The sequence below is a fragment of the Acanthisitta chloris genome, unplaced genomic scaffold, assembly GCF_000695815.1.
Source record: "Acanthisitta chloris isolate BGI_N310 unplaced genomic scaffold, ASM69581v1 scaffold12164, whole genome shotgun sequence".
In the NCBI taxonomy this organism is placed as follows: Eukaryota; Metazoa; Chordata; class Aves; order Passeriformes; family Acanthisittidae; genus Acanthisitta; species Acanthisitta chloris.
This window is the reverse complement of record NW_008668811.1, coordinates 33,011-57,959: the sequence shown is the minus strand read 5'-3', so window position 1 is coordinate 57,959 and position 24,949 is coordinate 33,011. Positions and strand designations below refer to the sequence as shown.

Below are 24,949 nucleotides of genomic sequence, written 5' to 3'. Positions count from 1 at the left end.
TAAGAACTGTATTTAGATGGTACTAAAATATGAAGCGATTTACTTGGAGACAGTAACATATCTTTTTCCTGCCATCTTTCACCCAAGTCACAAATAAAACAGAAACATGGTACTTTCTGCTATAAAAATATTAATTTTTCTAAAGGCTATTCTATATCCCCCAATATTATTTTTCAAAATAAAAAATAGTTTCAGTAAAGTGTGGCTTATAAACAACTTTCAAAATATATAATAGATTGCTGTGCTAGTACAAAATAGCAGAATACTGAACTTACAATATGGCAATGTTGGATGAGAAGCCATTCTTCTCACATTATTAATGGCTTTCTTGAGCATCTGTCAATTTGCAAACAAAATAGAGAAAAAATTAAAACAGTACTACTGAACAAAAAGTCACTCAACTAGAGAGTAACTAGTGATTGCAGAGAGTTGTTTCCTAGAAAAATTCCTACTGAATGCATGTACTGGGTTTAAAGATTCAGAGAGAAGTCAGTTTATTCCAAGACCAGTGTAGACGTTAATACTTTTGCAGTTTTATACATCTAGGTAAATATTAAATTTTTGCTTCAGAGATATATGCTTCCAAATATAAACACTCCTTAGACCACAGTCTTACCTCTTTTCTTGCCAATTCCTTTCTGATTCCATTAAATTTATTGGAATATTCCTGAATATTGTAAGATAAGCAAGAGAGAGGCAGAAGCATGTAAAGAAAGAGGTAAAGAAACTTTAACATAAGTAAAAGATAGGAATATATTTATTTTCAAGTCTAGTTAATTTACTGCCATTGACTGAAAGGTTGTAATTTGTGGCCATCCAGAATAAGCAATATATCTACTAACTTGTATTAAGGAATTTTTTTAAAAAGTGAAGTCTTCATTCTTTTATTTCCTGATAGTTCTCAAAAGTATCTGACTACTTTGAGGACTGCCTTTCCTCAGAAAATTGCTGGACTCGTTTTGCTCATGCATATATTTTTACCTGAGCATTTGAGAAGGGCATGATTTTATTTTTGTGCCAGGTGTTAACTTCAAATGAGAACACAAACAAAATTTTGTTGTCAGAGCATTCATCTTCAACACAGCAGCTTACCACTTCCTACACACCAACAGCAAGCTAACACTGAATACTTTCAGAGGATCATTTAGATTGGAGAAAACATTTAAGATCATCAAATCCATCTATGACTTTCAACTGCTATAATTTTGTACAGTATTTTGACACTAATTTTTCACGGGATAGTAGACAGTGATCAGTTATTTTGAGTATGCTATTCTCCCCTGGCCTCCAATCATATAAGCTGGAAGGAGGCATGATTTACAAACATTTATGTGCTTCATATTCCTAAATATGATTCAAAGAGTTGAAAAGCAATATTCTCCAAATTATCAGTTTACAAAGACAAATGAGGAGAAGCACTTCGAAAGGAACTAATTTATTTTCTTGCTAAAATTTCCCTGGGTTTGGATTAGTGGAATAACTGCAATCCTCTTGATTACATTTTAGAAGCAGATTTAGATCTTTCAATTCTCAAAGGTCTGTTAGTTGTTGAAGAGAAAAATTTAAGCCTCTTGGTTCCTCAAGCTTATTTCAAAACGCTCTCCTGAATATAAAAGGAAAGATCTTAAAAAAAATTATATATATATTAATTCCTTTTCTTTCTCTTGTAAATGTCTCACATGTCAAAGAAAAAAAGCTCGATGGTTTGATGAATAAAACAATACATACATTATAAGATTTAGGACAAGACAACAGAGGGTGATATTCTTGAACAGTAGTGCATACGCCAATCAGTAAATAACTGCAATAATTTGCTCTCTAAACTTACAACCTATCTCTACATGTAAACGAAAGAATTCATCTCTTTGGAATTAATGCTCACTCTATTTCTCCACTAAAACGAAGGACCGTGTTGAGTTTCAGAGCTACTAACTTTTACCCAGAAGTCAATAGAAGACATTTTTCTTCATTCAACAGACAAGCACGCATCATGACCTCCTAACCTCTGTCAGATTATGCTTTGGAAAAATGTAAACTTACAGAAATATGCTTTTGAAAGACTATGCTGACATAATTCTGTAGTGCAGCATATCTGATTTAGAAGACAAGTATAATTACTAAATGCCAATACTTCCATTATCAATATAGCTGACATTTGATAATCACTAGCCCTCATTTTCCCCTTACACCAGTTGATGGTTAGAGCATTAGTTGCTTTGTTGGGTGCTTTGGGCATAATGTACAGGAAGCCTGAAGAATGAAAAACACACTTTAAAATCCAACCCACCAGTAGTTAAACTTCTGAATATGGGTGTCAGTCACACTGACTTCTAAGACAGGCTGTTCTGAAGATTACCTGGGTTTCAAAGCTGTAGGTACATATTATTTACTTCAGTGCTCTCTTAGAAACACCTCCTGGAAGAACTATGTAAACACATTGTGCTGAAGTGTCTAGTGGTGAACCTCCTTACTTACCTTGTCCGAACTGTGTAACAGGAAACAGTGAAGAGTTATAGCAACACCTTAGAGCTAATAGAACATTAACTGACTGAGCATCGTAAGTGCAACAGTATCCCTTGTTGATGAAAGTGAAGCAAAGATAACAAGACTAAAAAGCCAGTAATGGTAGAAAACAGTGTACTGTAACTACTACGTGAGCTGCACATGATGGAAAAACAAAGATGACAAGAATCAAAAGCGATATCCAAAGGAAGAAAGTAGTATATAGCTTTTCTTCCAGGTTTGAGTCATTCCACAGTAACACTAGTTTCTCCCAAGAATCCCTATATCTTCTTTCATTTACTTTGTTCTTCATTGGGTACCTTCATTTCCCCTCCCTAGTGGGCAAGTGTCATTCTGTGGTGTGGTTGGTTCTCTGCCACAGTCAAACAGTATACCAGACAAAATTTCGGTCCAAAGTTTAATAGCAAATGCATTTAACAAAAGCACAGGTTAATATCTTTAGGAAGAAAGTTTTACTACATATAAAATAGAAAGTCATGTAAGTACATATTACATCAATAAGTTATGTAATTACTTAATGTTGAGAAATACACAAGCACACATACACACTTATATATATATACACACACACAAAAAAAAATGGAAGCGAGAGGAGAAAGTGGTGAAGGCATTCAAAGAATACTTGCAGAAGAAACCTGATCGTGATAACAGACCAGCAACACTGGCAACTAGATTCAGAAGTTCCTAAATAGAAGGCAGGTAATGGCACAACACCCACTTCATGCATGGATAGCATTATCATTCTTATAAATGCTTACTCATTTATTCCTCCTGATCACCAAACATTTTCAAAAACCAACTACAAAGTTAACATATGATTATTTCATTCTGCCACTAGTTCTAGACTTGCTTTGAGCTGTCAAATGACACAATGTGCAGCAAAGTCACAAGACCCCATGCATTCAGTTATGCATGAAAACTCCACATCTGTGTGCATTAAGACTGAGATACTGATGTCTTGTAAAAGCATTTCAGCCCTGTTAAGTGTCTCTGAATAAGCATCAACCAGCTGACTAATCAACATATCTGCATTATTAGAAGGCAACCATGCTGCACAGCAACTAAAATAAGAATATCAATGGCCAGATTAGAATCATCATTTGATCTGCATTAAATCTGACCTAACAGCTTTTTGCACAGGGCCAAGCTTCACTCCAGACACAAAATCTATTTCTAAAAGTCAGAATGAAGCTGAAAATTATGCTTAAAATAAAAGCCACTTCAACATTTCATATAAATATTACGACTTAATACTTAGGATTTTATATCCTGAAATCTGAATATGTCTTTTTAGATAGAGCATTTGGCTTTAAGCCATTCAAGAGCAATTTATGATGCAACTTCTCACCTGAACTCTGGTTCTTTATTTTTAAATGATGCATCTTAAGTAAAAAAAGCATATATGGCTTGACTAAAAGCTTTACTGGCTTACTTGGTGTCTTTTAAATTCCGGCAGCATTTTAAGTGAATTGTTATAAAAAAACTCAGCTCATCTTGATTACACAGAAAAGCTACATTTACTTACAGGCTAACCATAAAATACAGCCAGCAACACTGAGCAGACAAATACACAAACTAATATTTGACAAGTTACTTACCACAGATGCACCCCTGCCAGTTTGTGTACTACCAAGCCAAGGCATATTGATAGGTGTGCCAGGATTACTATGAGTGTAAGGAGTGGTTCCCTGAACATTTACCAGATCATCACGAGCATGTATAACTAAGAAATCATCAGCCCTAGAAATGAGAAAACATTTTAAGTTAAGATTCCAAACAGCAACATTAAATATCATGCTTTTTTACTCTGATTTACACACAGTCAAGTTGTGATATTGGAAACAAAGAACATATACCCTTTATTTTCTATTTCCACATCATCATCAACCCAGGTATAGATTTGCGTAGCTAAAATCGCAGAAACATCCAATTCTTGAATATCATGACTCGATGCTATTGCAATGCAGTTCCGATTTGCCTGAAAAAAAGTAGCACACACAAAGGCAGATATAAAAGGAAACCTCAAAAAGCAGCTTATTGTAATTTTCTCTGGTTATAGCACCACTGTTCACAAAAAGATACACTTAAACAATTTACAAAACCCAAACATTATGTCTACAAATTTATATACATTTAAACTTGACATTTCCCTTTTACTTATTTGCATTTGGGACAGCATCACATACACCTTCTATCTTATACCTCTTTCAAGCAGCTCTATTACCTCCTTGCTCTTCCCAGAAGATGAGCTACACTCCAATGCTTGCAACCAAGCTCCTTTCCTCTACTTCTGACAGGTTACATGGCTAAACAGGAGAAGAAAAGACTACCTCCTGGTTTTCTCTGACAGAAAAGGAAAAATACTCCTACACGCAATCACAAAAAAAAAAGGAAGAGACCACTTCTCCCTTTCCTCAATCCCTTGTACAATAAAAAGACAATTTGTAGTAGAACTGTTTAATTATGAAAAGGTAATTATGAAGTGCTTTAGACAAGGAAGCACTCTAAGTTTTAAGTGCTAAAAGTAGCATAATGGCTGGCAATGCCTATCTCACTCATTCACAATGGGACTACCACCTGTTTATCAAGTTGAAGCACAACACAATGAGATTATTCTACCTCCTTTATACTCACCTTATTGACTGCAAAAGCAGTAATGATGTCGGATTCTTTATGGATTATTCTTGCCTTGCCTCCTGGATATCGCAAATCTGTTTCTATCTGTATTTAAAAAGCAAAGCACAATTGAATGCAAACTCCTATGCAACATTGATTTTTACTGGAAATAGAGACCAAACACTGCTTTGTATGAAATGTCATATTTTATTTTTTACCCATCTTAATTCTAAGAAAACTCAACAAATATAGCCTGTAATAATTATGGTAAACCTGTTTTGTGTAAGAATCTAGCTTCCTACTGCCACGTTGAGACTACCACAGCAGCACAGAAAGTGTAATTTGTCACAGAAGTTACAGTACTGTGTTCATTCTCAAGTTTTTCAGGGATGCTGAAAACCAGCAAGGCAACATGTACACCTGCTGCTGCTGATTAAAAATTCGAGTCTTGATGTTCTGCTCTTTAAAAAAGTTTGCTAAGTCTTTGATGCCCTTAGCAAACACTTTTTTGCCACTGAAACTGATTAAATAGTACAAAAACAGGTCCAGGCAAGCTCCTGAACAGGAAAATAAACTTGTACTTTGTCAGCTAATCTCTTCACAATTCTCCACAATTAAATAAATCTGGAATCCTGTATCCAGTACCACAAACTTTTTACTATCACATATTCTTTTTTCTTTTTCTTAATGTGATTCAATGTTGTATTTGACTGTTGTCTACCATTTTGTATTTTAGAAATGCATTCAGGTACATGCCAGCACAGAACAAAATTCTGAAGTCTATCAGCACTGTAGCACTCCTGTTTAAAATTAAAGACCTCAGCATTGCAAGTATTAGATTGACAGATTACAGACCCAGTCTGCTGCAGCTACAAAATTATATTACAGTAGAAAAAAGAAATGGCACTGCCAAACTAATGGTGACCTGAAAATTCAAACCTGAATTTCACATGTAAAATTTTGTATTTTCTTCAAAACAGAAAGAATTGTTCCAAAACTACCATTTCCCAGCCTCTAATCTTCAAATTCTAATTTCTAACCCTTAAGACTTAAACAATGATATTTTACTTGAAAAACAGTAAGATTGTGCTGTCAAAGAACTACAAGCTGTCTTTTTCAAAGTCTGAAAACAGTGTATGGCTGTTATAGACTAAGACATAGAATACGTTCTTTAATATCAAAATTGATACTTCACTGATTTTATATATCTGTAACTGCACAAAACTGCAGTGACAAACAGATACAAAAACATTATCTGTGTGTTTTGATGAACAAACCTGCATGAAAGAAAAATTATTTTCCCCAGTCAGTTCCAATTTCCTATTTGCTAATACTGCTTTATCACATAATTAATAACAAGGTAGTCCAAGTACATCACAGGGTGTATTCATTTCTGTCTTCACACTGGTTTTGTAAATGAAAGCCAGAAGAATACAGTATTTGTTTGAATTTCCACGCTGAGACCTTTTTAGTCTCTCATACCAATCTTTCAAGAAAGTTGCTACAAAATTGTTATATGGGTTCATTTGCCACCATCTTAAACTTAAGGTTCAGTGAAATTTTTCAGTAGCAAACTAACTGTTCTAACTTCAGTAACCACCTTCACTTATAGGCAACTATTCTAGCCATCTCGTACTGGTGGAAGGGCCTGTATGTACTGTGAATTTTTGTCACTTGTGCAAATCTCAACCTCAGCTCTACACTTGGCATAGCTACAGAGTTTGATAATACATATTGTTTGTATCTGGTTGCTTAATCCAACTTTCTAAGATAACTGAGTTTCATATAAACTCTGTAACAAGACTAGTTTAACTCAATCTCTTCCAAAAGTGAATTTTTACATTTGCTGGCTCTGTCAGCAAGGGGTTTTTTTTTAAAGTGAGATCAGCACCATTTCAAAAAGGAAATATTTCATAATGATGTATGGCCTAAGAAATATGACAATAACTACTGTGTACCTTATTGATGATGGGCTCCTCCATCACAGAATTTTTCATAGTTTCGTTGTGCTCCTCTAATGACTTCACCAAGAAGAACCGCCAAACAAAGCATAAAGGTAAGACATAACACGCAATGTATCAAGAAAATCTTTAATTCCTTGTTATTTACCCCAACAGAACAATTGAAACACAACATCATGTTTGTACACATAAACATGTATTTTATGCAGTAACAATAATTAACAAATTCTAAACTCTCTATTTAGTACAGAAGACTCTGATTAACCTACTCTGTACCGTAACAGCATCTTGTCCATCCCAAAAGTCAAATTTCTGGTAAAATTAGCAATTTCCACTGAGAATTTATCAGCAACAAGAGGATAAAAAAATAAAGCCAACACACCTATGCCATGTAAGGCTATAAATGAACCTACTTTAAAACACATAAAGCACATCTACAATATTCCAAAAGACCTCTCCATACAACATAACAATATGTCTGCATTAACATAAGACATGATCAGAAATGTGTATCTTCAAAGAACAAAAGGAACAATCTTCCTTTTAACTACATTCTGTAGTGAACACAATTAGCCAACATTACTCAGACAAGCTAATATTCTACTTGTGACTGGACAATTAGGCCATGCAGAACTCTCTGCTGTTGTGACTTTACTAGTAATGAATATTCTTTCTCCTGAATATCTAATTTGTCCAGATCTGCTTCTTTTCTCAGTTTCTGCTACTCCACATTTTTTCTGTAATACCAGTGATTCTTTCAAATTATTGGGAGCAGAGGTGAGTAAGAAAAAAAGAAGGAACTAACTAGAAAGAAAAAAAGTCCATTATAGAACCACAATTTAAGAACATTTAACTGAACCTGGAATCCAGCTAGACACTGGGACAGATTATTACTACAATGCAGAAATAGCAACTCTTGTATGACCATTTCTCTTATTCAAATGGAATCGTAACATGACAGAAAGTAGTGGATAAAAGCCAGGATGACTGACAAGGAGAAACTGAAACTTTTAGAACTTTGGCTGATTAATTTACTCATTTTAATGTTTGAAATTTTAAAGTTAGTCATTCTTTTGAGGCAGCTTCTTACTGATTGAGTATGGACAAGCTGTGTTAGATGTCATTCTACAGTCAAAGACTGATTGTTTTTGCATTCCATGAAACAACGGACAAATATTTTTTATATGAAATAGTGTAGATTTAGAGTCATAGCCAAGTACATTAACCATTCATGCCCTAGAAGTAAACAACATTTTATATATTTTATATACCACACCAACCTCATTTAGGCACTGCTTCTTTGTAAAAATATTTCTGATAAAGGTTTCCTGGACTTCTTCCTGTTTGACCAAATATTGCCAGAGCCTCTTCACAGATAGTGCAACATGGCTGTTAGATCTACAGAACAAAGTTAAAATATCTATTTACATCATGCTCATACCCATAAAAGAGTGTAGTATCTTATATACTACTCAAACTATAGTCAGTAGAAATGCAGAAGGAAAACTACAGATCTGTACGCACTATATAAAACCTATCTGGATGCACTCAAATACCCTCTTCCTGACAAACCTACATGTGACAGGAAGAGGAAGGAGAGTGAAAGAAAAGGAAAAGAACACAGAGCATTTTCTCCTCCCATCTTGGGACAAGTGAGCAAAATCTCCTTAGGAGATTACACAGTGGTAAGGGCAACATCATTTATTGGCCCAACTCATTCCTTACAACACGGATCATTTCTGTTTAGTGCTAATGAGTGATCATACAAATATAGCTGCTCATGACAGGCCAAAACCCATCAAACTCTGAATCACTTTAAATCATAATTAATGTCAGGCAGTGGATACATATTAAGCTGTTCCTCTTCAATCAACTCAAGTTACTACAACTGTGACCATTGTAAGATATCTTACAATAAAAAGACAGACTTTTCTGGTTGAACATTCAATTGTGTGAATTCACAACTATGCAAATATTACAAAAAGTGAAGACTTCTTCACTGGTTTTAGGAAAAGATACTTGTAAGAACATTATTTTGTTACCACCAAAGGAGTGACAATAATTTAATTGTCACTAGTCCTTAGTTATCTCTTAAGGCAAATTTTTTATTGTTTATTTTATTGTCAGCCACACTTTTTTCCACAGAGACACTAAAATCCATATGTTAAGCTTCAATAAAAAAAATATCAAAAAAATTAGAAACTGTTGTTTGTTTTTCTTGATCTTGTTTTGGATCAGAGATGCATGAAACATCAATGGATTACAGCAAATCTAGAAATTGGCGCATAGGTATTGAACTTACGGTTGGTCTATCACATGCACTAATGACCTAATGCTTGTTTTTATATTAAATATATTACAGTCAAGTGTTTATAGAAATTAGACTCACTTGAATGGGGTGTTCATAGGCTCGAGTAAAGTTTTATGGCGAAGCAATGCAGGACCAGCAGCTAGGGCATCTTCAGAAGCATGAACTGAAATATAATGTTGAGGTGGACCCCCATACAGCTCAAGTCGTCGGAGAAGAACTTGTTCCCAGCGCTGTAAAGTTTTCAAAACTGCATGGCATATCGGAGAGCTAACGGGAAGCTCTAGAAAGACAAGTAAACAATAAAACTCCTTCCATTTCCATTATAACCTTGATGAAGATAATTCCAGCAGCCAAAGACAAATAACCTTTATTCAAACCTCAACATGATATTTTCAAGTATAAAAAGATGAACTGCTTTCTGCTATCATTGTTAATCATAGGAATAGACTACTCCAATGCTGACAGAAATTAAATATCATGGAACAGATCCTCCCAGAAGCTATATCAAGACATATAGATAACAGGTGATGAGAGAAAGCCAACATTTCTTCAAAAAGGGCAAATTGTGCCCAACTAATCTGGAGGCATTCTATTGTGGGCTGACTGCAGTGGTGGCAAGGGAAGAGCAACCGATGTCCTCTGCTTTTGATTTCTGTAAAGCTTTTGACATAGTCCCACACAACATCCTTACCTCCCAAATGAAGTGATAAGGATGGACTTAGATGGCTAAGGAACCGGCTGAATGATCTCAACCAAACAGTTACAGTCAATGGTTCAATGTCCAAATGGAGATCAGTAACAAGTAGCATCCCTCAGGGATGTATATTGGGATTGGTACTGTTACATAACTTTGATAACGACACAGACAGTGGTAGAGAGTGCACCCCGAGGAGGTCTGCAGATAACATCAAGATGAGAGGTTCAACTGATTTGCGGGAGGGAAGGGAAGGCACACACAGAGACCTTGACAGGCTTGAAAAGTGAGCCCATGTAAACCTCACAAGCTTCTACAAGGACAAGTGCACCTCAGTCAGGGTAATCAGGCTGAGTGACGAATAGATTGAGAGCAGTCCTCTGGAGAACAACATGGGGATACCCGAGGAAGAAAAACTGGAAGTGTCCTGGCAACGTGTGTTGGCATCCCAAAAAGCCAACCGCATCCAGGGCTGCATCAAAAGAAGGGCAGCCAGTAGAGCGAGGGAGGGGAATTGGCCCCTCTAATTTGTTCTCGGGACTCCACCTGGGGTACCACATCCAGTTATGGGATCCCCAGTATAAGAATGACAGGGACCTGTTGGAGTGGGTCCAGAGAAGAGCCACAAAGACAACTGAAAGAGGGCTGAAACACCTTTTCTATGAAGACAGGCTGAGAGTGTTGGGGTTTTTCAGACTGGACTAGAGAAGGCTCCAGGGAGACATTATAGTAGCCTTTCAGTGTTTCAAGGGGACTTACAAAAAGACAGAGGAAGACTTTTTACCAAGGTCTGCAACCTGTTGGAGTGGGTCCAGAGAAGAGCCACAAAGACAACTGAAAGAGGGCTGAAACACCTTTTCTATGAAGACAGGCTGAGAGTGTTGGGGTTTTTCAGACTGGACTAGAGAAGGCTCCAGGGAGACATTATAGTAGCCTTTCAGTGTTTCAAGGGGACTTACAAAAAGACAGAGGAAGACTTTTTACCAAGGTCTGCAAGGACAGGCTGAGAGTGTTGGGGTTTTTCAGACTGGACTAGAGAAGGCTCCAGGGAGACATTATAGTAGCCTTTCAGTGTTTCGACTTACAAAACAAAAAGACAGAGGAAGACTTTTTACCAAGGTCTGCAATGACAGGACAAGGAGCAATGGTTTTAAACCAAGGAAGTAGATTTAGATTAGCTATCTAGAAGACATGTTTTATGATGAGAATGGTGAAACACTGAAACCAGTTGCCAGAGAAGCCATGGATGTCCCATCCCTTGAAATGTCAGATGAGGCTTTGAGCAACACACCACCTAGTGAGAGATGTCCCTGCCCACAGGTGGATCTAGATTATCTGTAAAGGTCCCTTCCAAACCCAAACTATTTCATGATTCTATGGAACATGGAGAAGGAGTGATGTTACTTGAATTACAGAAAAATCTGTTGTGTTTCCACCAAGAAATAAATATTTTAAACATTCTTATATGACTATGAGGCAAAGAAAACATAAGTATGCAAAGACTGCTGCTAACTACTGAGTATTTCTTCTCACCCACTCATCTCATCCACCCACCATGTTATTTCATAAATATACCTGAATGATAAACAGCATCAGAACATTTAAGAACTTTTGAACTAAAATTAAGCTACAACATATGTATACTATTCAACATATTACTGATTTTAAACGTGGTTATTAGGTATGAAGAGACAACTCTGCTGCTTATTACCTGAAAGATCATGTCCAGCCAAAGGGTAGAAAATCTTCAAATTGTGAAGTACCAGCTGAACCATTGCCAATCTCATCAGTGACCAACTAACAAGAAAGCACTAGTAAGTCATTTACTAATAGGAAAATAAATTTTTCTCACTTAAGCAATATTAAAATTTAGAGTTTAAAATCCTCATGATAAACTACTGGAACTACAAACTGTAGTTTAGATTATAGATACTTTGAATTCAAAACTCACTACACCATATATTAATGAGTAAAATAATCATTGTGAAAAATTAAGCACTAAGACTAGATAATGCACTACTATGAAATATATAAGGCCAGAAATGCAAGTCTAGATGTTGCAGAAATTTGGGCTGTTCAGCCTGGAGAAGAGAAAGTCGCGTGAGGACCTCATTGTGAAATTCCAGTATCTGAAGTGGGCCTACAGGGAAGCTGAGGAGGGACTCTTCATGAGGAACTGTAGTGACAGGACAAGGAGTAATGGGTACAAATTCAAAGAGATATGAAATATATAAGGCCAGAAATGCAAGTCTAGATGTTGCAGAAATTTGGGCTGTTCAGCCTGGAGAAGAGAAAGTCGCGTGAGGACCTCATTGTGAAATTCCAGTATCTGAAGTGGGCCTACAGGGAAGCTGAGGAGGGACTCTTCATGAGGAACTGTAGTGACAGGACAAGGAGTAATGGGTACAAATTCAAAGAGAGGAAATTTAGGTATTAGGAAGAAATTTTTTACTGTTGGCAAGACAGGGTGCTGAGGCACTGGCAAAGGTTGCCCAGGGAAGCTGTGGCTGCTCCATCCCTGGCAGTGTTCCAGGCCTGGTTGGATGGGGCTTAGAGCAATCTGGGCTAGGAGGTGTCCCTGCCCATGGCAGGATGAGTTAGATGATGTTTAAGATGCATTCCAACCCCTTAACATTCTATGATTCTGTAATCTTGGTTTGAAAAGCTACTTACCTGTACGAATTTGAATTGGAATGCTCTTGATTATGTGAATTTGATGCAAACACATCTCCATCAATGTCTTCATCATCTTCACCACTTTCCTGACTCTCTTCTGAATCATATTCCACTCTACTTTGAGATGGAAGAAATGGCTAAAAATTTAAACAATATTCCTTAAGTATCTTCTAGCCAATTATCTTTTAAAAAGTAAGTCACTATAATATTTAATACTTTTCATAAAAAAGAAGGCTTATCATCTTACTCAGTTTAGCAACATTTGGAGTTTGCATCTGTACCTATATGGGAAGGTTAACTGTCCATAAGTATTACATACTTTAACAGCTTAACTACTTTTTACATTACTGAAAATTCTAATGCTGAGAATTAAAACACTAACAGTTTTCCAATTCTTATTTTGCTTTATTTTCATGTCAGATATATCAAACCAGATGTAGGACAATCTGGCTTGCCAGAGAGAAGCCAAACCCTCCAGACATCCTCAAAAGGACTCAGAGGACTAAAGACCAAGAAAATCCTATACATTCCCTACAGAGTTCAATTTATGATCAGCTCACCACCAGTGCTTCGCAGTGTTATTCAGTTTACGATTTCTTTTCTGTCCTTGCTCCTCCAATACTGCTTACACATTTATTTTGGTGATATAGCCGAGATTTGATAATAGAAATGTGCACACCACTCCACACAATTATGTAACAGCAGATTTAACAGAAGGTAACAATTTTGTTTTCAGTGAGTATACACGTTCATTTCACCTAATTGAAATAGTTGATAAAATGCTTCTCACATTTCCTTGTTCACTAATAGCTGGCCCATAATTACCTATACATTTGTATCCTGCACGTATAAAAACCAACATTTCATTCATACCATTATCTGAAAACAATTTAATCACAACAGTTTTTAAGAAAGCTATTTCAAAAATACTTCTTGGCAGTGTTTTAGAAATAACTAAGTATGAGCAATAAAAACAGGCATTCAGATGTATTCTATTACACATCTGAATCAATACCTAGCATAAAGACTAAGAAGAAAAGAATTGCCAATTCCGAAGTAACAGAAGACACTCAATTTACTAACAACAAAAAATTACCTTTGCAATGAAATAATCCCAGATGCTAAGCTCAGGAGGGATAAATCTTTCTTTGTAAGACGCAGAGTCTTGGTCTGCCAAAGGCAATGCAGGCAACTGAGAACTAGCATTTGGAGAGGCTTTTGATGAAAGCCTGTAGTGTTTTTGCTGTTTCTCTCCATTATCTATGAAAGAAGAAAACACAGTATGTTGCTTTAAACTGTCTGCTCCATCTCCCTAGTGCTTTTAATAAAGGGATTCATAGTAGAAAGTAAAAATCTTCATCATTATAAGTTTTCAAAATTTTATCTTAACATTTTGTATCAAATAAACAGAATGTTAATCCTCAAATACACAAAACTAATACATAACTAAAACTCCAGGTGAAAAGTCCCAGCACAAATAATACAAACTAGTAGAATATACACAACTGCATTAGAACGTCTCTTCCTACAAAGATGACAATATTGTTACTCAAGCAACAATATTGTAAATCTAAATTACTTAAGTAAGAACTACTGATTATGTATGTTTATAAGGCAAGCCAAGAGCCTTGTACATCAGAATATATATTGCAAACATGTACACTTGCCATTCTTACTCCATCTTTCTTTCCAGTGGAGGTCTGTATTTTTTCTCCATGTTACAATTCTGCTAAATCCCTATGTTCTGACAACATGTTTCGCCAGCAAATATGAAAGATCCCATTTTAACTAACAGAAACTGAAACATATACTACTAAACAGGGAAGGACTAATTATTTGTAGTAAAAATCTAAGTGTCAGGAGTAGAGAAGTCCTGTCAGTTGTCCCAACATTGACTTTTTTCAGACTAAGTGTGTCTATGGGCGATTTATTTGACTTACATTCTTGATAATTCTAGTACTGAAGGAAAGAGCTTATTCAAGCTCTCAGGGATATCTTAGCGCATTTACCGCATAAATGAATGAACAAGCAAAACTGACATTCCTATTAATTGAGAAGTATCATCTTCACAAATATGGAAAAAGTAATGGATTACTTAAAAAAGGCTCACATAACTATCTGATAACCTGAAATCATTCTGAATCTTCTTAGGTGAATCCTATTCTAATATAGCCTGTCTGTCAGTAGAAGAGGAATGATAAGTCCCTGACCAGTAAGTTGGTGTACCGGCTCTCCAGAACACATCTGAAGTAGAAACAACAAGGGAGAAAAGGAATCACATTTGGAGATTTGATACAACATGGTGGCCATCATTCATCTTCCATAACAGACAAAATGTATTTGAATTAAATTCCTACTTGATTGCAAAAGGTGGTGATTTTACTTTCAAGTAGATACATGTAATGCATGGAGATTAGCTGCTATAATGAAACCAAAGAATGGGTTCAAGACTTAGGTAAAACAAAGAAAGCTAGAACATTAAAATCAAAATGAAGTTGAGTATTTGAACTTCCTTTTGGAGTCCACAAAACTTCCAAAACCTATTTCACTGAGTCTTTTTCTTAAGTAGAGTGGAATATGGGTTGGCTATTCTAATAGCAGTAATAAACAGGATCCAAGAAAGCAAATCTGCAAGCCAAAGTGCTGACCTGGAGAACAGATATCCCCATCACTGAGTTCAAGCACCAACAAACATGATGACTGGCAGACTGGTTACAAGGATAAACTAATACAAACATCACAAAAAATATTTTAACTTTCCTATTCCCTTCTGCTACAACCTGCCCACAAAACTAAGTGCCGCTAAGGACTCCAAAATTACCTTCTCCCGTTCATAGTGCTGAGGATGGCAAAAAAAGAGCCAGCACACTTACATAGTCCTGCAGTGAACTATGACAAAGAAGTATTTCCTACACACTTTTTTTTTTTTGTTTGTAAGTTTTATCCACAGGAGACTTTTGAGTCTTGATAGATGCCTGAAAGACTATTTCCTTCAAAACTCTTATGTGTACCTCAATCACATAAAAAACAGATGGTCTAACACACGGGACAAAAGAAATACTGCTTATTTATAAACGGTTGTTTTGCATATATAGGACTTGCTCGTAACACAAACTGAGCCAACTGTAAACCCCAAGTCAAGTATGATTTAAGTGAGTTGTTTATAAAAAAACTCTGGAGTTTTTTTATACCCCAGGATTTTTGGTTGATGGGGTTTTTTTTCAAATGGACATATTCTTTGTACTCATGGTAGCTGATGGAATTTTTTTTCATAGTTTCTAGTCACTTTTAGACCAGAAGAAACCGTATATTTTCAAGGATATTCAGAAAGATTTTTGACCACATATGAAGATGAACATTACAATCACAAGCAGCTGAACTGCTGTGCTGTTTTGGATGAAGTAGAGTCAATTTTCTTCACAGTGGCTAGTACAGGGCTATGTTTTGGATTTGTGCTGAACACAGGGTTGATAATGTAGATATGTTTTTGTTACTGCTGAGCAGAGCTTACACAGAGCCAAGGCCTTTGCTGCTTTTTATACTGTCACACTGGCAAGGAAGTTGAGGGCGCATGGGAAGCCGGGAAGACACAACTGGGACAGGTGACCCAAACCGACCAAAGAGATATTCCATACAATATGACATCATGCTCAGTATATAAAGTTGGAGGAAGAACAAGGAAAGGGGAAATGTGTGGAGTGATGGCCCCTGTCTTTCCATGTAACCAGTACATGTGATAGGGCCCTGCTCTCCTGGAGATGGCTGAACAACTCTTGCCCATGGAGAGCAGTGAATTAATTCCTTGTTTTGCTTTGCTTGTGTGTGCAGCTTTTGCTTTCTCTAGTAAACTGTTTTCTTCTCAACCCATGAGTTTTCTAGCTTTTACCCTTCCGATTCTCTCCCCAGTCCTGTTGGTGGGGGAGTGAGCAGGCAGTGGCATGGGGCTTAGCTGCTACAAAGTAATTTTTTATAGAATCTAATAAAAGATGAAGACAGCTCATCTTTCATCTTGAAACAGGGATATCACTAATGGTGTGCTGCACTACTATACTGTACCGTAATATTTTTTTATACATGGATATTATTTGAAATCCACTTACCTGTACAAAAAGTAAAAAATACAGTCATTGCAGTAGAATGCATTTTCATTTCATTGTTTAAAAGTTCACCAGTTAAGAAAGAGCATGCACATGCATCACTATGAACTTTTAGCAGCTGCTTAAAATAAAAAAGGAAATCCACTAGGCATGAAATAAGGAGCAAGTGTTGCATGATATAGAAATAAGCAAGTATACATTTGCAGGTTGTTTTCTAAGCAGAATTTGAAAAGCAAATGTTTTACTTTGAAAGAGCACTTTATTCCCTTTTGTTGGACCATTCTTTGCACATTAAGAATACTTCAGGCTAGCCACTGGGGAAAAAAAAAAAAAAAAAATCACTAAGGCAAATGAAAGTACCACCAAAGTACTTTCAAAGCGGTTTGAAAGACATACTACTAGTACCAATTTCTTGTTATGCATTCTAAAAAAAAAAATTAAATACATTAACAAATTCATTAAAAATCTGACTTTGTCATTTAGGATTTCAGATCATCAATTACATTCACTTTCAAATTTCTTGTGTATTTCTAGCTAAAACTCTCTTATATGATGTTTTTGTCTTCAAAGCATTTATCTTTGCACCCATTTTATTTATAAGACAAACATAAAATTTATGTTATTTCCAAGAATATTGGAATATTTCAGACAAGAAAAATCCCTCAATTTCTGCCAAGTTCAAATACATGCAATGATAATCAAAAGACCTGTTGCCTCCCTTCCTCCTTCCTAGGAAAACCTAAAAGGGAGATCTCCTTCAACTTCTCCAAAAACTAGAATGCCAGCCAGAGTTACTGCAGTTTATTGCAGACTGTGTGTGGGCACAAACCATCAACACCCCAATGTCTTATGAAAGACACAAATCTTCATTAAACTTGGTAAAATTATTGAGTCCTCCTCTTATAAAAGCATCATCCTTCACTGCAGACATCAGCAAATACCAGCAGTGCCAAAGCACAGCACAAAGTGTAATGGCAGAAACATGGCAAAGAAATACCAATTTTGAATTACACCCTGAATCATTTTAGTAAGCCTAAAGCTCTGCACAGACTTCTGCAATTCTCTGGGAAGCTATGAGAGCCAACTAGAACAGCAGCCTGGCCAAATTCTACACTGCTGGATATTTAGACTCCCAACACAAAAATTTGCATTTTGCAAGCTGACAAATCCTGAAGATTTCAGCACGATATTCTGATTACACACAGGAAATAGCTCATGTGGCCATGGTGATAAATTTAATGAATGCTCAAGTAACTAAAACAGCAGAAAGAGAAATCACGTAACTTTACTGGTCAGCACTGTACATAGTGTTATGATCTCTTAAAATAAATTTGAAACTTGGAGATCAACATCCACATTCAGATACATGCTAAAGGATTGGAGGGGAGTCAAGGCAGAGAAACCATAAAGGATGTATAGTATTGTTACATTAGAATCACTAGTGTTAGGAATTTTTGGGCTTTTGATCTCCACTTGAGAGTGGAAACACTTCAAAAAACCTAAAAATAAATATAGGAGAAAAGAGTCTAGTTACGCGTAACAAAATGGAAAGCTATTAAAAAATCTAAATATTATTATGAAAGAGCATGCCGTAGTTGACTGAATAAGCCATTCCAGTCACTTCGAAGTATTAATTTCTGTGTGTCAGAAGAAAAAGCATGAGATCATAGTAAAGGCATAAAAATATAAGTGATTTTAATCCTACTCCTCCGCTTTACTGGGGGTCTACTTTTACTCTCTCTTCTGCCACCTGTACTTTTAAAGAGACAGAAAGTTATTTCTCCAAAATGCTTTCTTCCAGATTTGCTCTATATAAAACACAAATTAGCACAAATAACCTACAGAATCCTAGAATTACATAGGTTGGAAGACAACTGGTACAACCCTTTGCTCAGAACAGGGCTGACTTACATGATGGCCCAGCTTGTTCATGTTTTTGAGTAACTCCAAAGATGGAGATGCCACAACCCCTCTAGGCCCCTTGTCCAAGTGTTAGATTATGCCTACACACTAGTATTTAAAAAGGTCCCTGCTTCCCTTAAATTTTCAGTTTGAGCTTCTTGATTTTTCCAGGAACAATTTTACTAAATCTGTGATCAGACAGCCCACATTCATTTTCAAGAAAACCATGCATTAGGCAGGCCATTTAGTACATGATTCTGAACACACTAGTACGTAAAAACACTTATCATTTTAATCAGTGGTAGCAACAGCATTAACACACCTCAGTATACGATTGCCACCACCTAGGAAACAGAATTGCCAACAAAAGCCAGTTAGGACTTCCAGCAATTCTGCAATGGCAAATATATTTACCTTACCAAAGTGATAATGAGAAATACCTATCCAGCATCACAGAGAAAACTGATCAGATCTAGAGTAAGAGCTCACTTTTGATTAAAGATCTCTGGAAAACACTTTTCTAAAAGTCTGATAAAGACAGTATTTAAACAGACTGCATTTACAGTTTTCCTTCAATGCATGGTAAGACATTTTTATATGCAACATACATCTCGTATCAGTAATAGAATTGATAAAAATTACATAAAGTTACATTTTATCTCTGTATATATATTCAGACGTGATGCACAAAGTCAACACAGCTTAAGTAAATTTATCTTTATAAAGTCTTCCTTTTAAAAAACAGGTAATCTATACTATTTTTTCTCTTGGTTTTATAGTAGTTCAACTAAATTATAAAGCACAAAAGTGTACAAAAAACTTCACAACACTACAGGAATTCATTCTGCACCCCAGGATAATTTATCATCAACTGAATTTAAAAACTGAAGGTTGCCTGCCTTCTTAAAGGGTTCTCAGACTATCATATTTGAATATCAGTACGACACCTTTAATTTGTCATGTCTAAAATAAACACTTAGAAATCCACATGCATAATAATGCTTATATTTAAAAAGCAAAACAAGCAGCTTTCCAACAAAGATATGAAACACTTCTGATCCTTTCAAACCATGGTCAAAGTAATTTTATACTTAACATTGATTTCAAATGAAGTGTAGTAAGAATACAATAGCACTGACAATTTTCTTTTTTAGAAGTGCCAGTTCAACTGCTGCTGCAATTACAAAACTTTACTTTAAATTTTGATGTCATGGCTTGCAAACAGAAGTTTTTCTGCCTTGCTGCATATGCAAAAAAACCCACATATAGCAAACTGCATGGAGAGAGGCCTAGTACTAAATCTAATATCTTGCCTGAAGATTTGGTAGGACTATGAGTACTGAAGGCGGTAAAGGATTTGGAAAACCCCACGCATTCCATGGAGAACACTACTACCTGATGAGGGCTAGGCATTGGGAAGTGCCTACCTGTTAAAGAGAGAAAACATACTGTATTTGTAAAATGGGAATATATTGCTATTATGAAAAAACTGGAAAGCTTTAAAATTAACATAAAACACTAGGCTGTAAAAGTATTAGAAACTTTCTCTTTGCAATGAACTTAACTGTCTCACATTACAGCAGCTGTGCTACTTGGAAACCTTATTTCAATAGCATTCACTTCTGCTCTCTTCTACACAATATCTACGCAATATTTCTAGATCCTTGTTTTTCTATGCAGATCTAAAAACATACTGAATTCTTACCGATCATGAATAATTTAAAGCAATTACTCTTAAGCTTTCAGCAGTCACATAATTCACTTAAACCCCCCAGAAGATAAATATAAGTAAACAAAGAGAACTAACCCATTTTTGCCTTTAATTGCTGTTGTCCTCTGCTGGGTGTATGAGCTCCTCCTCCAAAGACAGCAGACCACATTTGGTTGTTAAGTGGATGAGCCATAATTCTATATAACTCATTGCTAGAATGTGTTGCAAGGCCATGGATGAACAGACTTAGATAGACCGCAGTAAGAATTTCACAAAGTAAAACTGTGAGACCTGGCTGGGCCTCCTCACCAGCAGAATTCAAGAGACGTATTAGAGCTGTCATTCCTGTTTATACAAAATAAATAAAGTCTTTTAAAAAGCACATATGTGTGTGAGAACATATTCCAGATTATTATGGGTATTTTGACTGGCAACCTATGTTATTTAGTAATTTCTTATGTAGAAAAATTTTAAGTTTTAGAGGAAACTGAAAACTCCAGGAGAAAGAAGAACACACTTTATTTTTGACAGTTCATTATAGCTTTTCAGCTTCATGTTTTGGACTAACAGTTAATGACATATATATAACAATTTTTCAATAATTATAACTACAGCATAGTTCTCTAAGTTGAAATGCTATATTCTCACTTTACAGTTGTAAAACCAATCAAAAATCATGGGCATCAACTTGAGCCACACTTGTCTGACAAGTGTTCTTCCACCCAAGTACTAAACATCTTCCCGTGTTTTTAGGCTCCCACAAAAAGTCGTAGTTTCAGATATGGTTTCATCTGTGACACTTTATTCACGTATGTGAAAATGGAAATTGTGGTGGCCATAGAATTCTGCTTTGTGTCATACTCTCCAATTAGCACTTATAGCATGTGAAGCTATTAAAAAAGAGAAATCAGTTTAAGGTGATGTTACTTGTAAGAACAACTGCTAACAATTCCTTGCCTCATTCATCACTCATGCAACTAATGTAGCTAATGAAATAAGGAGAGCGAAGATGACATTCTGATTTCTCTCTAAAATCTGTAGATTGTGATAGGATGTTTTGCAGAAAAGTGGTATAGCATCAAACACAAAGACTGCTTAAGGCGCTCCCAAGAATTTTTTTTAATGTGACACTTTCTGATGGAAAAAACAAATCCCATAATAAGAAAGCATATTTCTTGGTTATACTTGCATTAAAGTTAGTGCTGTAAACTGAAGCTCATACATCTATTACACTGCCAATGCTCTCTAACATGGCTCCATAGTGTTGCTTCATTAGCAAAGATTCCAGCATAGTTTAAGAATTACCTTAAGTGTGACATGGATTTTAGAGCTACAGAAGAACAATTTATTATAAACATTTTCAATAGTTTCAAGTTAGTTAAAAAGCTGTCTGTAAGCTACAATAATTCCAAGCTGAAGCACAAACTAAGACAGCCTTCTGAGTCCTTTTAAGGAATAAGCAAGTACAGTACTGGTGAGACTGATCTGTTGGCTGGCAGAGGAAGCAAGGAGAGCACAGGACACGACTTCACCCTAACTCCCATGTACTTGCCCTTTACCAGAGTCCCCACTAATAGTTTTTAGCAAGAGAAAGCAACACAAACCAACTTGAACTAATGAATAACTAGAAGCACTAGCTTACAGGTTTTGAGGGGGAAAAAAAAAGACAAAATTTTATTGAAATAATTTTATCACACAGGTGTTACAAAGACTGCTAGAAAGTCCAGAGCATAGCTACATGTTCTTACAGTGGATCCAGATAATGCAGTTTTCCATAAGAGAAAAGAAACAAATAACTCTATATACCTGGCCACTGAGCAGGGGATGTGTTGGGAGTCACTGTTTCTTCTAAGCTTGTTGCTCTTAAAGAATGGCGTTCAGTTAACAGCACTGTCTGATACACTGTCCCAGTGAACTGATTTGCTTTAAATGAGCTGTGAAATAGAAAAGTGGGATACTACATTTATTAAAAAAAGTTATGTTCACAACTAGTCAAGTGATAGCGCCTTGTAGACGTAGGCAGGTGTGAGCGCCACCTTCTGGTGCACTATCATCGCTACAATGAGACAGCGTGTTGACTGTTCTCTGAAAAAAGCACTTTTTGTAGACTCTTACCTGTAGCTGTGGCCATCACAAAGACATTGGTAGATGCAAGCAGAGAGCGATGCTGCTAAGGTATGCATTACGTATATCTGTAAGACAAAGTTTTATACAACATATTACGCTTAAGTGAGCTGTGGTTAGTGGAAAGAAACTGCCTTTCATGCACACAGATTTCTAACAGTGAAACCAGTATTGAACACGGAAAGTATAAGCAATTTTGCACTTACAAAGCCACCCTTCTCTTCAGAAGTTATCTGAGATAAATCAGTGCGCTTTGCAATGAAGGGAATGGAGAAGTACTCACTCACCTCACCAACCCATAATAACAGATCAGCTCTAGCTAAAATGGCTTGGATTAATAAATAGCAACATACTAAACCTCTATACAACACTCCTAAGTAATTATACCCTAAAATAATAGCAACATACTGTATCAGGAAACAAATGCTTTGTTTGAGAACAAAAATTACACCGCAGCCTAGTTTTTGACCAATTCTTGTACAGCTCTAGGGCACACACACAATTTACTCAGTATCAGGCTGATCAGTATTTTTAACACAGCTGATACTTCTGTATCACAGAACATGCTTAGGTAAAAAGCCAGGCAATCTGTTCATCTAAAAGATTTTTTTTTTAAAAAAAGCATTTATTATATTTATTTGTCTGTTCCCTCTAAGAGGCTAACTAGGAACTGAGAAATCCCTGGAGTGTTCTCTAGAATCCCTAGTGAAAGCAAACATGATTTGCGACCTTACACATGCAAAACTTCAGAAAAGATTTAACTTAACACTTTTTCATTTCCAGTCAAAGGCTAAATATAGAAAAATGTTAGAGAAATGTAATTTTTAAAAATTTAATGAATAAATGAATGAAAATATATACTGCTTCACAAAAAGTTCTGAGTTTACTTTGCTGACAAGTCTTTATTACTTCATTTTACCTAGGTCTAGGAATAAAATGCAGAGTTTACCATTAATGTAAGAGAAGCAATGATCATATTGTCATAAAGACAAATATGATGCTGACAGTGTAGTACACGTTTTCCAGGATAGATGTCATCTTGGACAAATATCCAGTTCTGAGAGAGGCCTATCTACTTCAGCTTGTTGAACCAGATGCTCAGCACCTCACCAATAAGTAATAACCAATCAGTGGACACTGTTTTAGCTCAAGGTAAGTACCACAGACAACGTTTTATGCTTCAGTTTTACTCTTTGGCACAGATAGGCACAGCAGAAAGTTATCATGCTGTCAGAAAAAAAAATTCATGCATTCAGGAAACTAGATAATGACAAAACAACTACAAAAACATACATACCTTGCTGTCCTGAGTATCTGGATGAGGTGGTGAATCAAGGTTTATTATGGCATGTAATATATCATGAGTTAAATTACCAAGATGTAGCAGTGGATTAGCCACCACTGTCTTGGCACTAGCTGTGCAAGCAAATAGGAGAGGTATAGAGCTTTGCTCGGGTAGAGGGCTGGAAGGTACCTGTATTGACTGCTCCTAAAAAAAGGCAAGAAACACACACAAAAATTGATAGTACGTCTTCTGAACAGGACCTTAAGAACTTCTGCAAGTGAAAGGGATTCTAAACAAAAAACCCAACCTAAACAAATTGTAACATGATAAAAACAGATTTGCATTTATTATAAAACAAGTGCAAGGAAAACTTCAACAATAATACAAACCACATTCAAATAGATATACAAATCTGAAGCAGAGAAAACACAAACTAATGTCCCCCACATACCTGCTGAGATTCCTGCAATAGCAGAATTAGTTCCATCCTGACAGATGCCAAGCCTCCGCCATGTGAGCCATGAAGTATACAGTAACTAAGGAACATTCTTAGGAGAGACTGGTATTTCAGAAGCCATTGACGCCTTTTCTGAAAGTCTTCTTTCTGTAGGATATTTCTTTGTTGGTCAGCTAAGTCTTCAGTGTTTTCATGTAATGTAGCTTCCTCTGGCATCATGCTAATTCCTGACTGTATCTCGTCCACTTCAACACTATAATCACAGGTCTTTTGAAGAGCTACCACTTCTCGCTCAAGCCACTGATAAAGCTGATACCGCAACTTCCCACCATCCACCTCGTAACCAGTGGACAGCGTACGAAGCTCTATAGTAAGAATTTTCAGGCATGCTCTAAACTTTAGCTGTGCTGAAATTATATCTTCTGATGGACTCAGAATATCGCTGTCATCAATTACACTAAAAGATTCTGTGTAACCAGAACTTGTTTCATACAATTTTTCAGTTTTTTTCAGAGGTCTCAGCTCTTTCATTACCAGGGAAGAATCTTCATTCTCATCATTTTCATCACTGTCTGACTGCAGTTGCAAAGGT

At 36.2% G+C, this 24,949-nt stretch overlaps 1 protein-coding gene across 1 annotated transcript in view; it reads right to left on the bottom strand.

The window, feature by feature from the left end:
* DMXL1 (Dmx-like 1) overlaps nucleotides 1-24,949 on the bottom strand; it is a 55,754-nt gene that overhangs the window by 4,569 nt on the left and 26,236 nt on the right. Inside the window, exons 22-36 of the mRNA XM_009073082.1 lie at nucleotides 24,352-24,947; nucleotides 23,913-24,104; nucleotides 22,607-22,683; nucleotides 22,298-22,425; nucleotides 20,598-20,836; nucleotides 13,878-14,069; nucleotides 12,779-12,918; nucleotides 11,817-11,902; nucleotides 9,490-9,691; nucleotides 8,381-8,498; nucleotides 7,098-7,160; nucleotides 5,158-5,244; nucleotides 4,380-4,501; nucleotides 4,122-4,263; nucleotides 276-336 (exon numbers count right to left, since the gene is read on the bottom strand). Of these exons, the coding sequence (XP_009071330.1) occupies nucleotides 276-336; nucleotides 4,122-4,263; nucleotides 4,380-4,501; nucleotides 5,158-5,244; nucleotides 7,098-7,160; nucleotides 8,381-8,498; nucleotides 9,490-9,691; nucleotides 11,817-11,902; nucleotides 12,779-12,918; nucleotides 13,878-14,069; nucleotides 20,598-20,836; nucleotides 22,298-22,425; nucleotides 22,607-22,683; nucleotides 23,913-24,104; nucleotides 24,352-24,947 (2,445 nt within the window). The remainder of the gene's footprint in view (nucleotides 1-275; nucleotides 337-4,121; nucleotides 4,264-4,379; nucleotides 4,502-5,157; nucleotides 5,245-7,097; nucleotides 7,161-8,380; nucleotides 8,499-9,489; nucleotides 9,692-11,816; nucleotides 11,903-12,778; nucleotides 12,919-13,877; nucleotides 14,070-20,597; nucleotides 20,837-22,297; nucleotides 22,426-22,606; nucleotides 22,684-23,912; nucleotides 24,105-24,351; nucleotides 24,948-24,949) is intronic.